A 14,323-nucleotide genomic window follows, 5' to 3' on the forward strand; every position below is an offset into this window, starting at 1 on the left:
GAGAGCGGCCTACAATCCCAGCAGCCTTTATACCAGCGCTTCCTACTAACTAGGCCTCTCGTTGGCCACACGGCCGCCATTTTGCGCACTGTCTCGGCCCACTCATTGAGTTAGTGTGCTGAGAGGCCCCAGCCCTACGTTACTAGAGAAATACTGCTTTGATCTGCATAGAGCTGCTCCGCCATCACTGCTGCCCCACATCAGCACGACCTCAGGCCTAAGGGTGAGGGAGCTTTTATGCTCCTCCTGCCTCCTATCTTTATCCAATCAGCGCATCCAGCGAGCGAGAGTGACAACTGCGCCTACCAATCAGCGCTCCTCATCGCTCTGACCAATGCGGGTGTGGGGGCGGGGCTAGGCCTCGAGGAGGTAGGGCGGGCGGATGAGTGAGTCACGTGGGTGTTATCAGCCTATCAGCGCGGAGAGGCGCGGGGTCGTCCCGGCTCCCGCCAAATACGAGCGGGAGGCGCCGGGCCGGAACCGGACGGAGCGGGTCGGAACGGGCCGGAACCGCTCGGTTCGGCTACAGCTGGAGCCGTGGCGCCTCAACATGGCAGGTGGGGCAAGGCCTGGGGGTCATCATGGGGCCTCCAGGGGTGTGAGGCCTTCCTGAGGTAACAAAGGAGGCCTGAGAGTGGAGGCCCGGCTGGGGTGCTAGGCCCCGTTGAGGTGCTAGGCCCCGTTGAGGTGCTAGGCCCCGTTGGGGTGCTAGGCCCCGTTGGGGTGCTAGGCCCCGTTGGGGTGCTAGGCCCCGTTGGGGTGCTAGGCCCCGTTGAGGTGCAGGCCCCGTTGGGGTGCAGGCCCTGAGCGGGGCTGTTTCCTCATCTCTTGGCTTTATTCAGCTCTCAGGCTCGGCCTGGAGCTGGTTGTGCTCTCTGGGTGTTGCTCGCGTGGCCCGGCCATTCATTGGGCTCTTTTTGTTTCTCTTTTGTAGCCATGGAGTGCAGAGACAAAGCGGTTGTTCCTCCGAGGAGACTCGTGCAAGGTAAGGCCGTGGGGGATCCTATGTCACCTCTTATAAAGCCCTAATGCCTTTAAAATGCACCAGGTCTGGGAATATTGGCTGTAATGAGCTGCCTATAGCTGTAGTTTGGTTTCATTCTACAGCTTAACAGCCAACTACCTTAACAGCCATACATTAACTTCTATTTCCCCTACCCCAGTGATTTGTTTGCTGTGACTTAAACAGCCAAATGTTGTTTGTTGCAGCTCGGTTGCCTTTCAAGCGCCTGAATCCCGTACCAAAGGAGAAAGATGATGCAGAAGCAGAAGGCAAGAAAGGAAAGAGTTGTAAGGGTGGCTTGGGGCAAAGTAAGGATTCCTCCTCAGACACGTCGCATGCATCAATGGACAATATGGAGAATGACTGCCAGCTCAATTCAGATGTGAATTTTGTTCCCAAACTCGTTAACGGAAAGGGTCCGTTAGACTATTTTATACAGAAGGGCACGAAAGATAACACAGATGAAATCATCGTCATTATTGACTCGGTAGATGAATCCCATCAAAGACTCGGTGATGATGTAGACCACGTTAATTTGGATTCAAAAGCATCTACTGCAACTCTGACTAATGGTGTGATAGGAAAAGATATGAACGAGCTGGATTGCCTGAATTCCACTCAGAACAACCAAACTGATGAATCAATGGAGACTGACGTGCGGTGCGAAGCTATTGCAAATAAAGGTGAAGATCTGGTAGATGGAATCCAGTCTTGTTCTGAGTTGACAGAGTGTAACAACTTGGAAAACACGAAGGTTAATCAGGGTGAACTGAAGGACATCATATTTGAGGGGAAGATGCCCGTAGTGCTTCTTGAAGATATTATGGCTGCCAAATCTCCCCAAGTCACTTCTCTGGATGGAAGTGTCACATCAGAAAATGAGACCGTAGAATTGTCCCATGAAGGAGACTCTGTACTTACTAATTCCTCGTTGAGCTCTCTCTCTGTGAGCTCCCCTGAGGCGCAGCCTGTTGCAGAAACCAAGAGAAACACTAGTCCTTTAGCTGTCTCAACGCCTGTTAGGAAGGTTGGTCACTTTTCTTGGTTGTTTAAGACTTATTACATGGTAGACGGGTTGTTTGTCATGAGAAGGATAAATCAGTTGCAAAGATTGTGAGACCAGATGGAATGTGTTGTCCATCTATTAATAATGTGAGCGAATGATTACCTTCTTGAATCCTTTAAACTGTATGGCTTAAGTCTTGGTTTTGAGTTGCTATGTTTGAATAGCATGAGTGCAGCTCTAAGCTCCTGTTACAGGTTCTTTTTATAATGATCATGAAGAGTATGCCTTGGGATGTACACCTTACTAATTGGGATAGGGATAGAGCTCAAAACGAGTTCTGTACAATAGATAGTGGTTCATAACCTCCATTCTGTTCTCTCTGTTGCTGAGGGTTTTTTTGTGGGCCATCTTGCTTCCAGCAGCAGCTCTGAGATCTTGAATCCAGGCTGTTAAAAGCACTTTAAGTGAAACTACAGGGCATTAACACAAGTGCAGTTTTCCCTCTGAAGAAAGAGAACGAGCTAAATAAGTCTCAATAGGAATTAAGTGTGTATGGCTTGTGCTGTCAGCCATTTTGTGTGCCCTGTCCAGCATGGGGGTGCTTAAGGGATAAGTCACTGTGTGCTCCTGTGACAATGAGATGTTGCTGAGGGCTGGAGGGGATGGGATGCCTCTGATCTGACAGCCCTGTGTGTGCTGGGGCTTGGGATATATTGTAGCTTCTGGTCACTGCCTGCTCTATAACAAGAGACCTCTGAACTTTGTGACTCTTTGTGTTGTGCTGAAAGGGAGGCTTTAAAGCCAACAGATGGCTGAAATGGTGACTTGAGTGGTTGGAAAGTGCTCAGTCTTCCTGGGGAGCAGATTGGTGGAGGTGTAAAGGGAGGATGCTCTGGTACACGACACTCAGTTGTGATACCTGTACAGCCCTAAGTTCAACTGAGCTCTCTGACTGCTGTCCTTGCTTGCATTTAACTGCATTATTGGAAGGGAAAATGAGGCAGATGTTCCCAGGTGTACAGAGAACTACCTGGTTCTGACTTCAGGCTGTTAAAACTTGTGATACCACTTTGAAATGCACATACAAACTGAATTAGGCTGTACCATTCTCCTGGTACAGCAGAACAGAAGAGAGCTCTTGACTTTGAATGTAATATAATCATGTCAACAAGTGATTGGTTTTGCCTGGTACGAGGTGAGGTTGACCTCATTCATTCTGTTTGCCAGGGTGGGATGTCTGTGCTGGTCTGCACTGTTGTCTTTGCTAGAATGTCTGCTTTCTAAAGCAGAAACACTTCAGTAAAGCAAAGCTCCTAGTTTAGTGTTATTTTGGATCATGTGAGTACAGGATCACCCAATGCAGCTTTACACTCTTAACTTCTGTGTATGAGTACAGAAAATAAAGCATTTAATCTGCTTTAATCACAGGGATAAATGCTCTGCCCTTGCCTGAGAATGGCAGGAGGAAGAGGTGGATACAAGAAGCCAAGACAGAGAGTGCTGAAGTGCTGCTCGGAAACTAATGTGTCAACAAGTGCTACTCTTTAGATACAGAGTACCTTTGTACCTTCTTCCTTTAATGGTTTTAACTGAAAGGAAGGTGTGACCCATAGGGTTGATGGACTGATTGTAGAGGAAGAAGAGGGTTATGGTCACCAGCAGGAACAGCATGGAAGTATAGATAATAGTCCTTATAATTAGGAAGCTGTAGCTAAATAATCTGGCAAAAAGAGCTGGTAGCATCAAAAGTTTATATGGCAAAGTCTCTTCCTTTAGGTTAATGTTATGCTCTCTGTGGTGCTCTTGTGATTTGTGGCAGCTGTACCTCCTGTTTGCTTTTTTATTCATGGTATTACATTGCAAATGATACTTAAGGACTGAGTAACTAGAAGGGTTTGTTTATGCAAAGTCTAGTAATAGGAGGACCTAATGTAAACTGAAACAATTAGATGCATTCAGGCTTATGTATAAATAAGTGTGATTGGATCTAAGAATGGGAGTTTAAGCATATCTAGCGCTTAAAGAATGCTTGTGTTGCTGAATATGGTATGAAGAAAAAGTCAATGTAATTTAAATGGAGCTTGCTGTTCTTTCTAGGAGTTTTAGTGCCTCGTGAAAAAGGAATGACAGGGATCTATAAAACTTCCTTTTTTTTGTGATTTCAGGTATCTCAGAAACTCCACAAAAGTTCTGCGGAGAAGGAGAAGCTGAGATTGCAAAGAGTAAGGCATTTTCACTGACATAGAAAGTTAACCTGCTGTGCTTTTGCATTGAATAGTAAGCAAAGCCCTGTGTGTTTCATCTCCATCTACTTATAGCATCTCTTTCCCTGGCTTTCCTCACTGATGAATATGGAAGAGTCTTAATGCATGCGGTTAAAGCACTCGGTTTGTTCCAAAATCTTCTTAATGCATACCTAATGAAGTGTGGGTGGCCTGCACTGCATTTCTGTGTACTTCAGTAGGATATTAAGAAACTCGAAATGTTGCTGACTGCTCATCAAAGTGCTTTTGGGAGTGTTTTCAAACCCTTCCTTAGAGAGTGGTTACCTACAGTGTGGACACAAGTGAAATCCTCCAGAGGCTTCTGTTTAGGATTCCTGCCTCACTTCCTCACCCTTCTGCCTTTAAAACACAATAAGTAACATCTGTTCTTCAGCAAAAGGGCCAATGGTTTCATGGCTTGCTGAAGAAACTGTTGGATGTCACTGCTGGAAATCCTTAAGGCTGCAGTATGTGTCCACTCAAATGCTGCTAGTCAGAATATCCGAACAAAATAGCAGTGTAATTTTGCTGTCCCTTCTGTTTTCAGTCATGCAGTGCTAAATACAGAGCAGTCTGTTGGATCACATGGAGTTCTCAAGCAGTCAGCCTTGTTTGAGTGGGCTCTGCATGCTGAAAAGCTGGCTGTTATTTTAACAGCAGTTGGGAAGGGCTGTGCTTGTGAATCCTTGCTGTGTTTTGTAGTAACTAATGTATAAATTGGTTGGTTGCATTTTTTTTATGGAAGCTGTAAGTGGCTGGTTGTGCTCCCTGAGATTTCAAAGTGCCCCATGTAAAGTTCCAGACTGTTGGATTTCTTTTCCTGTTATTTACTTATGATGTTTATTTATATCAATAGTTACATTTGAGAGAGAAGAGAATGTGGAAGCTTTGTGTTGAAAGCTAAATCAACCCACCGCCCCTGTTTGCTTTATACCTCTTCCCAAAGCAACCCAGTAGATCTTCACTGAGTTCTATGACTCAGTTCTGACAGTGTTGCTTTTTAGCATTGGCACAGTTTTGGCATTATTTGTACACTGTGATGCTGTTCAGTAATTTTTCATCCTGCCAACAAGACTTAGATGTGAAATAAACAAAAAGAAATTGGAAATGTACCAGAAGGATGTTTATATCTCTGAGTTCAGACATATCCTAGTTTCCTTTTGGAGTTACCGATGTCTACAGGGTAGGGAAATTATTTTCCTTGAATTTGTGGTTATTTTAATTGGTAAGCATACCACGTTCTCATTTGTGTCATAGCATGCGGTTCCTAACTGCAGCTATAGGAGCTGGAACCCATCAGTTCTGTGTGGATGGGTCAAGAAGTTATGGAGAAGTCATTATGTTACTCAAGTGTGTGTGTGTGGCGGCAGCTATTTCTGTGTACAAAGACACTTAATGGTTTTTCTTGAACTAGGATCAGGAGCGAGCTGACAAGCTGCAGAAGTTACAGGCAGAAAGAGAAGAAAAAGAAAGGCTGAAAGAAGAGGCAAAAGCTGCTAAGGAGAGAGCCAAGGAAGAGGCAAAGAAGAGAAAAGAGGAAGAGAAAGAACTGAAAGAGAAAGAAAGAAGAGAAAAGAAAGAGAAGGAAGAAAAGGAAAAAGCTGAGAAGTTGAGAGTGAAGGAGGAGAAACGCAAGGAGAGGCAGGAAGCCTTGGAGTAAGTGCTAAAGCCCAGGGGGAATCATGTGTGATGTGATACCTTTGTAGACCCACTTTATCTGTCCATTTTAGAGGATGAGACAGTAGTACCTATTTGTCACTGAATATGTTCAAAGTGGTTGAAGGACTGTCAGATCTTAATCTCAGCACTGCTTTTTGCTTTCTGGTTGAGCTGGGTTTCTGATCTGAAATGGCTGAGAAGAGCTGCCATGAACCACTGAGTTTTCCCTTCCTGACCAGTCTTGCTACTTGCTTTGCATCTGTTGGCACTGCTGTCCTCTGATGAGGAAGTCACTTGTAATGTGATAACTCATTAAATACCTTTTCTTGTTATTGAGGGAAATTTGAAACATCCCGTATACTTTGTGCCCAAAACAGTTTAATCACTGATTTAGGAGGAATGAAGAAGAGTCTTACGCTTATTTCAGTCAAGTGCCATACTTGTTTAACAAATTATCTCAGTGCATAGTGCGATGTGGTCTTAATTAAGTCTTCTCACCTGTCACAGTCCAAGCAGATACTTTGATTTGTGACCAGTGAAATGAACTTTTATATTAAAGGGCAAAACTTGAGGAGAAGAGAAAGAAAGAAGAGGAGAAACGGTTAAAAGAGGAGGAAAAGGTAAATGCTTTCTCTAAGCTCTTCTGTACTAGTGAAATGCTCTGAATGGGTTTTCTGGCACCCTGCTGAGTGCTGCTGAGCTATTCACTGTGGAGCTGCTGCTTTACCCTCCTGGGGTATGGGCTTGTCCCTTTGGATCTGGGTCAGTCCAATAGGATCAGATAGTGCCATTCCACCAGATAGATCTTGCAGTTTCCTTGTCTTATTTAAATGCTGCTGTCTCTGTTCTATCTATTAAATTCTTCCTGCGTTTGTTGTCTTAGCAATTATGTTGGAATCTGTGTAGGTGTGTTAGAGCAGACAATTACTTTTTTTTTTCTTATTGCATCACAGGAGCTGATAAACAACAGAACTTTGTTTTATGCCTCATTAGATTTGAAGTTGGGTCATGCTTGAGTTCACTTTAAATTATGAGGCCTTGTCATACCTTTAATTACAATTTGCATTTTCATTCTGACCTTAGCGTATTAATGCTCAGAAAGCAGAAATTACAAGATTCTTCCAGAAACCAAAGACTCCTCAAGCCCCAAAGGTGAGCTGTTGCCATGCCTTCATTTTATTGGGTTTTCATTAGTCATCTTCTTACAAATACACTTGTTTCCTTTCCCTTAGAGCCCCCTTAAGTGTACCAGGTGTTAGTACTTCCTCATTTTAAAACACTGAAGGGTTTAAAATAAACAAGTCTGTGACCAGATTAAAGATGACAGGAACCTGGAGTTGCTTGAGTAAAATCTCAGCTTTGTATTCTGCTGTATTGGGTGTACAGACCATTAGAGGATGATCTGCTGCAGTCTCTGATAGGAAGGGCTTATTGTAAATCCTCATTCAAATACCAGTAACATGTTGTTTTTTTTCCATAGGTTTATGTTATGAATATGCTAGTACTGTAGTTTCTCAGGTGTTCAGGTCCTAACAATCCTCACTTACCATTTCAGATTCTTGCTGGCTCTTGTGGGAAGTTTGCTCCTTTTGAGATTAAGGAGAACATGGTCTTAGCTCCCCTCTGTCGTATTGCCCTTTACCCAGACTTCTTAGAACAGCTGGATCAGCTCCTGCGTGCACAGAATAGTGAAGTTTCTTTCTTAAGAGATCTCAAATGTCGTAAGCCACGTAGAACTGGACCTACTTTTGTCAATAACAATACCGACATAGTGAACAGGTCAGTCTATGTATTGGGGCTTTTCTCTACTTGTTTTTGTGATGAAAAGGGGAATGATTCCAAGGAAGGTGTGATAGATGCCAATTGTACTTCTTGAAACTAAGGCAGGGGTGCTGTTGCCCATAGTATTGTTAAGGGGGCAGTAGCTTATATGAAATTCCTGTTCTTGCAACTGAATTGTGAGTGTCCTCATCAATTCAAGTTCTGTGTTGATACTGTGACTGATCTGAAATGTTATAAGAGAGATTATCCTGAGCAGCAGGGGAGCATCCTGTAGGTTCTGAAGATAGTCTTTTGTTTTAACAGTGATGTAGTAGTGGTGGATAACTGCAAAACAGATGCTGTTCCTGAAAGGGGGAAATTTGGCAGAATGAAACTTCTGCAGTTCTGTGAAAATCACCGTCCTGCATATTGGGGTACATGGAACAAGAAAACCACAATGATTCGTCCCAGGAATCCTTGGTCAAAGGACTGTGTAAGTACATTACAGGCAATGTAGTTGGATTCTTTCTTTATACTCTTGAAGTGAATACATGGTGATCAGATTTAACTTTTCTTTGGGATTTATGATCCACTTGTGTGCTCAGTCTTGCTGTTGAGTTATGAAGCACTAGATGGACTCTGGCATCGTGCTTTCAGGCTAACAAGTGGAATATTGGCATTTCTTCTAGAAATTACTGGATTATGAAGTAGATAGTGATGAAGAGTGGGAAGAGGAGGAACCTGGTGAAAGCCTTTCCCATAGTGAAGGGGTAAGGATTCAGTGTATTGAAGAACAGATTTTAGAAACAATTCTATCTGACAGTGCCAGATTTCTAAAGAGCTGAGTTTACTTTTTAGGATGATGAAGAGGAAGGAGAGGATGAAGATGATGACGATGGTTTTTTTGTACCCCATGGGTACCTATCTGAAGATGAAGGAGTGACAGAAGTAAGTGAACCAGGTGTCACTGGATTTCCATCTTTGCTTCCAGCCCATGAAGTACTAAATACTGATACGTGAAGAAGTCATGTAGATCTGGCAGTGACCTAACTCATATTTACTTAGTGCAGGAAAAAACTTGTGTCTCAGGGAACACAACAAGAAGGTGGTTTTTAAAAGTACATCATTAATCTGGCATGATTGTAACAGGTTTTTTCACCCATGGCTTTTTAGGAGTGTGATCCAGAGAATCAGAAGGTTCGTCAAAAGCTGAAAGCAAAGGAGTGGGATGAACTCATGGCCAAAGGGAAGAGGCTCCATGTTCTACAGCCTGTGAAAATTGGCTGCATCTGGGAAAGCTCACAGAATGACAGCGGCACAAATGCAGACCTAAAGGTTCTCCAGCAGTTCACAGCGTGTATCTTGGATTCATCTGTTGCTGAGGAAGAACAGCAGATACAGAAATGTAGCAAAAAAAGAGCAAAAGATCAGCAGAGTAAGATATGAAGGGCTAAATAATTTTATGTTCCATTGTATTCCACTTTTGAGACCATAGACATTTCTTTTTAATTGAGTTAAAGCATCAGAATGGTCTGCTTCTATCTAAAATTCAAGCAATCTTTATGTGCTCTCCTGGGATTCAGTTTTCTGGCATTGCACGCTCTATGGCCTTGATTGCTGTCTCCAAAAGCTCTTGATTCAGGTAATCCAGGAAACAGCACCAACAAGACTTCATTCAGAAGGCTCAGATTAGGACTACTTACTGGAAGTGCTCGAGCCAACTTAGCTGTGTGTCGCTCAGGGAAATAGGATGTATTTTGTTTGTAGTTTCTGTATTGAGTACATCCTGTCTATGATTAACACAAGGGTATGAGTAATGCCCAAAAATGTTGGAGTAGAGGTTGAAATTCTCACTTCATTCCTATTGTGGTTGACTTGTCTGTATAAAGTTTAGCTCCTTTGCAATCCTGTATCTAAAATTAATCTTATTTGTCGACTTTCCTGGAGCATGTGTACTGATATTACGTCAGCCAGGCTTTTCTTGACCTTTAAATAGTTCTTCTCTACAACCTTTGTGCAACCTCTTTTCTCTGCAGTCCTTGGCCAGCTTCTACCACTGCTTCATGGGAACGTGAATGGGAGCAAAGTGATCATCCAGGAGTTCCAGGAGTGCTGCCGACAAGGACTGTTCAGTGATGTGACTGCAGCTGCTGACTGTGGAGACACGAGCCCTGTGAGCCCTAACACATCCCGGCCACAGACACCAGTTGGTGAGGACAGTGGTGTCCCTTCCAAAGCCAGGCTAAAGCGAATCATTTCTGAGAACTCTGTGTATGAGAAGAGACCTGAATATCGGATGTGTTGGTACGTCCACTCGGAGGTGCTGAAGAGCTTTGATCAAGAGCACCTTCCTGTCCCTTGCCAATGGAACTACATCACCCAAGTTCCTTCTTCAGGAAAGGAGGATGGTGGAGGTGTGCCAGGCGTAGCAACTGTGCAGAGCACCCCCGTGTCAGTAAAGAGGAAGTCCACTGGAAGTATGTGCATCACTAAATTCATGAAAAGACCTAGGGATGCTGAACAGGTGAGCTTTCATGGTGCTCTTCCCCAGTTATGAACAGCAGGAATGTAGCTGTGTGTTTTCAGTAGGCACATATCATGGCACGCCTCTCAGACTGTCCTAAATCTACAATCAGCAGAGTGAAAATATTAAGCTACCAAAACTATTTGTCATACAAAAAGATCTTTTTGGTGGGGAAGGAGTAAAATTTCCCAACTCTAAAGAGATGGGTTTCTTTTCCTCTAACTTGGATTGTTTCACTTTAAACATTGATCTCTTGCTGTTCTTCCATTTTCTGCTCTTTGGCAGTGATTGCTTCCAAGCTGTGAATAGTTTTGAGTGTCTGCTTGTCCTTGGTTTTCCAGCTGTAAGTAATTTGTGTGTATGGCTTCCAGATGTAAAGCCTGGGCTGGTGACTTGCATCAGATGCACATGTACTGGTTCAATGTGGTTTCTAAATGCTGCAGCTCGACTCTTAATAGTCTGCAAAGTCTCAGGCTCATACCATTTTACATACATAAAGCTGAATTTCAAGAGCTAGTTTTAAGCAAGAAAATCACGGGGGCAAAGGAGATATTTGGAATAGTTACTATTCCAACTCCATAATCATGCTCTTCCTGTTGTGTTTACCCTGAAAAGCAGAGGCAAACAAGTAGTATTAAGAGCTTAATTATCCAGAAGTATGGTTAAAAAACATATGATCATTGCTTTAGCTATGTGATGCTCTGTCCATGTTCTTAAGACAGTAAGGCTTTAGGGTCTGAAACCTACTATTATCAACTGTGTGCTTTCAAACCTACTGACAGGACTGGTTTGCACTCTTCAGTGGGTTTATTACTGGATTTATTACCTGACAGCCTTGACCTGCTGATTGTTTTCCTGCATGGCCTGCAATGCTCTGCCACAAAACTTGTGCCAGGACATTTCTATAAGTAAAGATGCTCTTACATAAGCTGCAGAAAAAGAACCTGGTACTGAAATACCTCAGCATGTGTAGGAGGGCAATACTTTATCTGAAAACTGCAACTGTGATGAAAGCTGTAAATATGAAACTTCTTGTCTTGGAACAGTTTGTATGGGCAGGGACCAACTTCTGAGACTTTGGTTTCAAGGGGAAAAAGAACTTGGAGCCATTTGATGCAGGACAGCTTCAGTTTGCAGCACTCCTTGTGTTTGTTTCCTTTCCTGATTCAAAATGAGTGTCTTTTTGTTGCTCTCAGGGCAACAAATAGTGTCACCCAGGAATGAACTATGAATAACATCCCTCCTTGAACAGAAGTTTGTTGACAAAGATGAGTCAGGAGAGAACAAGTTTAAACTTGACAGGCTGAAGTTGCTTTTTGTCTTCAGAAGCAAGAAATCAAGGGGGGGGGGGGGTGTTGAAGATTTCCCTTAAGTATATACATACAATAATAAAAAAGACAAAACTGAGTCAGGCTCCAATTGAGGCATGAACTGACTTCTAGGTGTGTAATTGTGTTGTGTAATAGTGAAACATGGGACACAAGCACTTGGCATCTTCCTGCTGTATGTGCCATTGCAGACCAGGCCTTTTACCAGAAGTCAATGTCTGCTGCTCCCTGCAAACATCTATGCCTGCCTATCTGGACTGTGCTTTGAGCACTAGTTGTGACAAGTGTCCATTGTAGTCCTTAGCATTGGCTGTGCAAGATCTCACACTTTAACACCGTCACCTTGCTGTTACACAGCTGATATCTTATAACTTCTTTTCCCCCCTTCTCTTCCCCTTCAGGCTGAAGCAATGGAGATGGATGGGTTTCAGGCAGACACTGAGGAAGATGAGGATGATGACGACTGCATGATTGTGGACGTACAGCCATGCAAAGGTGGAGAAAAAAAATACTTGACAGCAGGCTCTTGGCAGACAATCACCACCAGATGGGGGAGAAGAAACTGTAGCTAAACCTGTCACTGTTTTTCTGCTGCAGTTTTACCGAGCTTTGTGCTCTTCTCTATAGATGTTTTATTCAGGACATTTTTCTGCTTTTATGACTTATTCTAGATGCTTCTTTGCTTTTTATGATCTTCTCTAATCTGCTCTTGGCCTTCTTTTTCCTCCTCCCTCCAAGTGACTAAGCAGAGCAAAGTGTTTGTGAATAGCATTTGTCTGCCAGAATTACAGTTTGTTTCTGATAAGAAAAGTGAACATTTGGGCTGCTATCAGCAGATCCACTTAATATTAGTAAATGTTGCTGAGAAGGGCTCATCTTAGGGGCTTGCATTCTTATGTTCAGAGCTCTCCCAGAACTAACAAGGTCTGGTGCTTAGCTTTGCTACCTTCTTGAAGTCTTAAGTGCATGCTGAAGTGTCCATTCTGAAGTAAACAGCACCAGATAACCAAGCTCTCAGCTGTGTGACAGATGGATGCTTTGATCAACGTTGTACAGCTATGTGCTAGAATCTAAGCACTTGTTTATATTTGTGTCCCAGTTATCTCTTAAAATAGGGTTTTCAAAAGCTCTATTGCTGTAAGTGTAGCCTTTCAGGCTACAGATTCCAAAACAGTGAAATGAGGAAAGGAAAAGCTCCTTTCATCTCAGGGAGGCTTTAACTACACATACTTGATCATACAGATCAATGACTTAATGCAAACCATATGCAGCTTGGTCCTCTAAACTGCTTTTAAAACCTCCAAGTTTTACAGCTTTCACAGTAGCTCTTTCACAATGCTACTGCACAACCTGAATTAAGTGGCTTTTTTGATTATTATTAGGCAGCTCTTTTAATTGGTAGATGAGGGCTTCTGCATGTTCCCAAAATATTAAATTCTACAGGGGTTTGATCCATTCTAGACACATCTTGATTCTCTATCTGGTGTTGCATTCCTCCTCTTACCTTCCATAACTGACAACGCAGCTGTCTGGCAAGAAGCTTTGCATTTAATCTTAAGCAAAAGCAGCTTATTACATGACTGCAGCAGGATGAAAGCCTTCCTTCAGGTAGATATGCTCTTGTTCTGAGGGTGAGAGGGCAGTTTAGTAGCAGCTCTGCCTAGTTCTAAAGCACTAACAAGACTTGATTCTTAATTAGGATTAGTTTTACCCTGCATTAGTGTGACCCAGTGTTAAAATCCAGAGTTAATACCAAATGGTATTGAAATGACTTGTAAATGCATTCATGACTGGATGCATATATGGCAGTAATCAAGTTTGACAGGTTTAATGAAGATGTCTTCCTGTGGTTTTGTTCATTCTAAAACATTTTCTACTTTGCAGATTCAACATTGACAGCCAGTGAAACAGCCCCAGAACCCAGTGCCACAACTGCTGCTCACCAGGATGCCAACATGGTCAGCCCATCTAATACAATTTGAGACTTAAATGCCTACTAACTTCTCTTGTATGTATGTAGAATTATTTAGAAGATTTAAAACCCTGTGTATCTTTGAACAAGATACCTGAAAGTATTCCACATTTCTTGTAAAGAGAAGACAGCACTTTGTTCTGCTTCAGACCAGACGGAAGCTTAAATCTTTAGTTTTTAGCTCAAGAAATGTTGCATATTAATCTGTCCTTAATAAAGCATTATTGAAATTTTGATACTTCTTTGTAATGGAAGGTATCTGTATTAGTGGAGGGTTTTTTAAATAAGCTTATTGCGATGCTTCTTGAGACTTACTCTGTTCATAAAGTTGTATAGTGTGCCCTTGGGTATGAATGATGTACAATTACAATTGATTTTATGCTATCTTTATTATCCTGTTTGTGACTTTACTTGATCTGGGGAACAGCTCCACAGCTGTGCCTTTGGAAAAGAGAATACCTGCAAGCTGTTCCTCCTATTCTGTGATAGTCTGATATTAATTACAGGCTGGTGACAGTGAGAGACTACTGGTCTCCTATATACAGTGCTGCAATAGAAGGGAGGGTGTGTGTGTATAAAGGCTGATCGCTGTCCCCCAGGAGAGCTTTAAGATTTAAGCATGTGGAATGGAACTAGCATCACACTTGTTAATATACGTAACAAGCTTGCTGTGGTTTTTAACTTTTTTTTTATAAGGCTTTTAAGCTGCTGAGGAATGAGTTCCCTAAAATACTGGCTGGGGTTTAATGTCTCATCAGAGCGATAATGCAGCATAAGTAGCTCTTGCTTGTTGTTTGTTTCCCAGG

The 14,323-nt window shown here is 42.8% G+C and overlaps 1 protein-coding gene across 1 annotated transcript; it reads left to right on the forward strand.

The window, feature by feature from the left end:
- The first annotated feature begins 397 nt into the window (after window positions 1–397).
- CHAF1A (chromatin assembly factor 1 subunit A) lies at window positions 398–13,901 on the forward strand. Its single transcript, XM_015886522.3, has 15 exons — window positions 398–557; window positions 935–985; window positions 1,210–2,030; window positions 4,175–4,231; window positions 5,688–5,929; window positions 6,492–6,552; window positions 7,016–7,084; window positions 7,488–7,711; window positions 8,018–8,186; window positions 8,383–8,463; window positions 8,552–8,641; window positions 8,867–9,128; window positions 9,730–10,217; window positions 11,947–12,040; window positions 13,430–13,901. Exons 1-15 carry the CDS (start codon window positions 551–553, stop codon window positions 13,525–13,527), a joined length of 2,814 nt encoding a protein of 937 aa, XP_015742008.2. The 5' UTR covers window positions 398–550; the 3' UTR covers window positions 13,528–13,901.
- Window positions 13,902–14,323: the final 422 nt, after the last annotated feature.

Source organism: Coturnix japonica, chromosome 16, assembly GCF_054131305.1.
Source record: "Coturnix japonica strain WE chromosome 16, WE-NBRP24, whole genome shotgun sequence".
Taxonomy (NCBI): domain Eukaryota; kingdom Metazoa; phylum Chordata; class Aves; order Galliformes; family Phasianidae; genus Coturnix; species Coturnix japonica.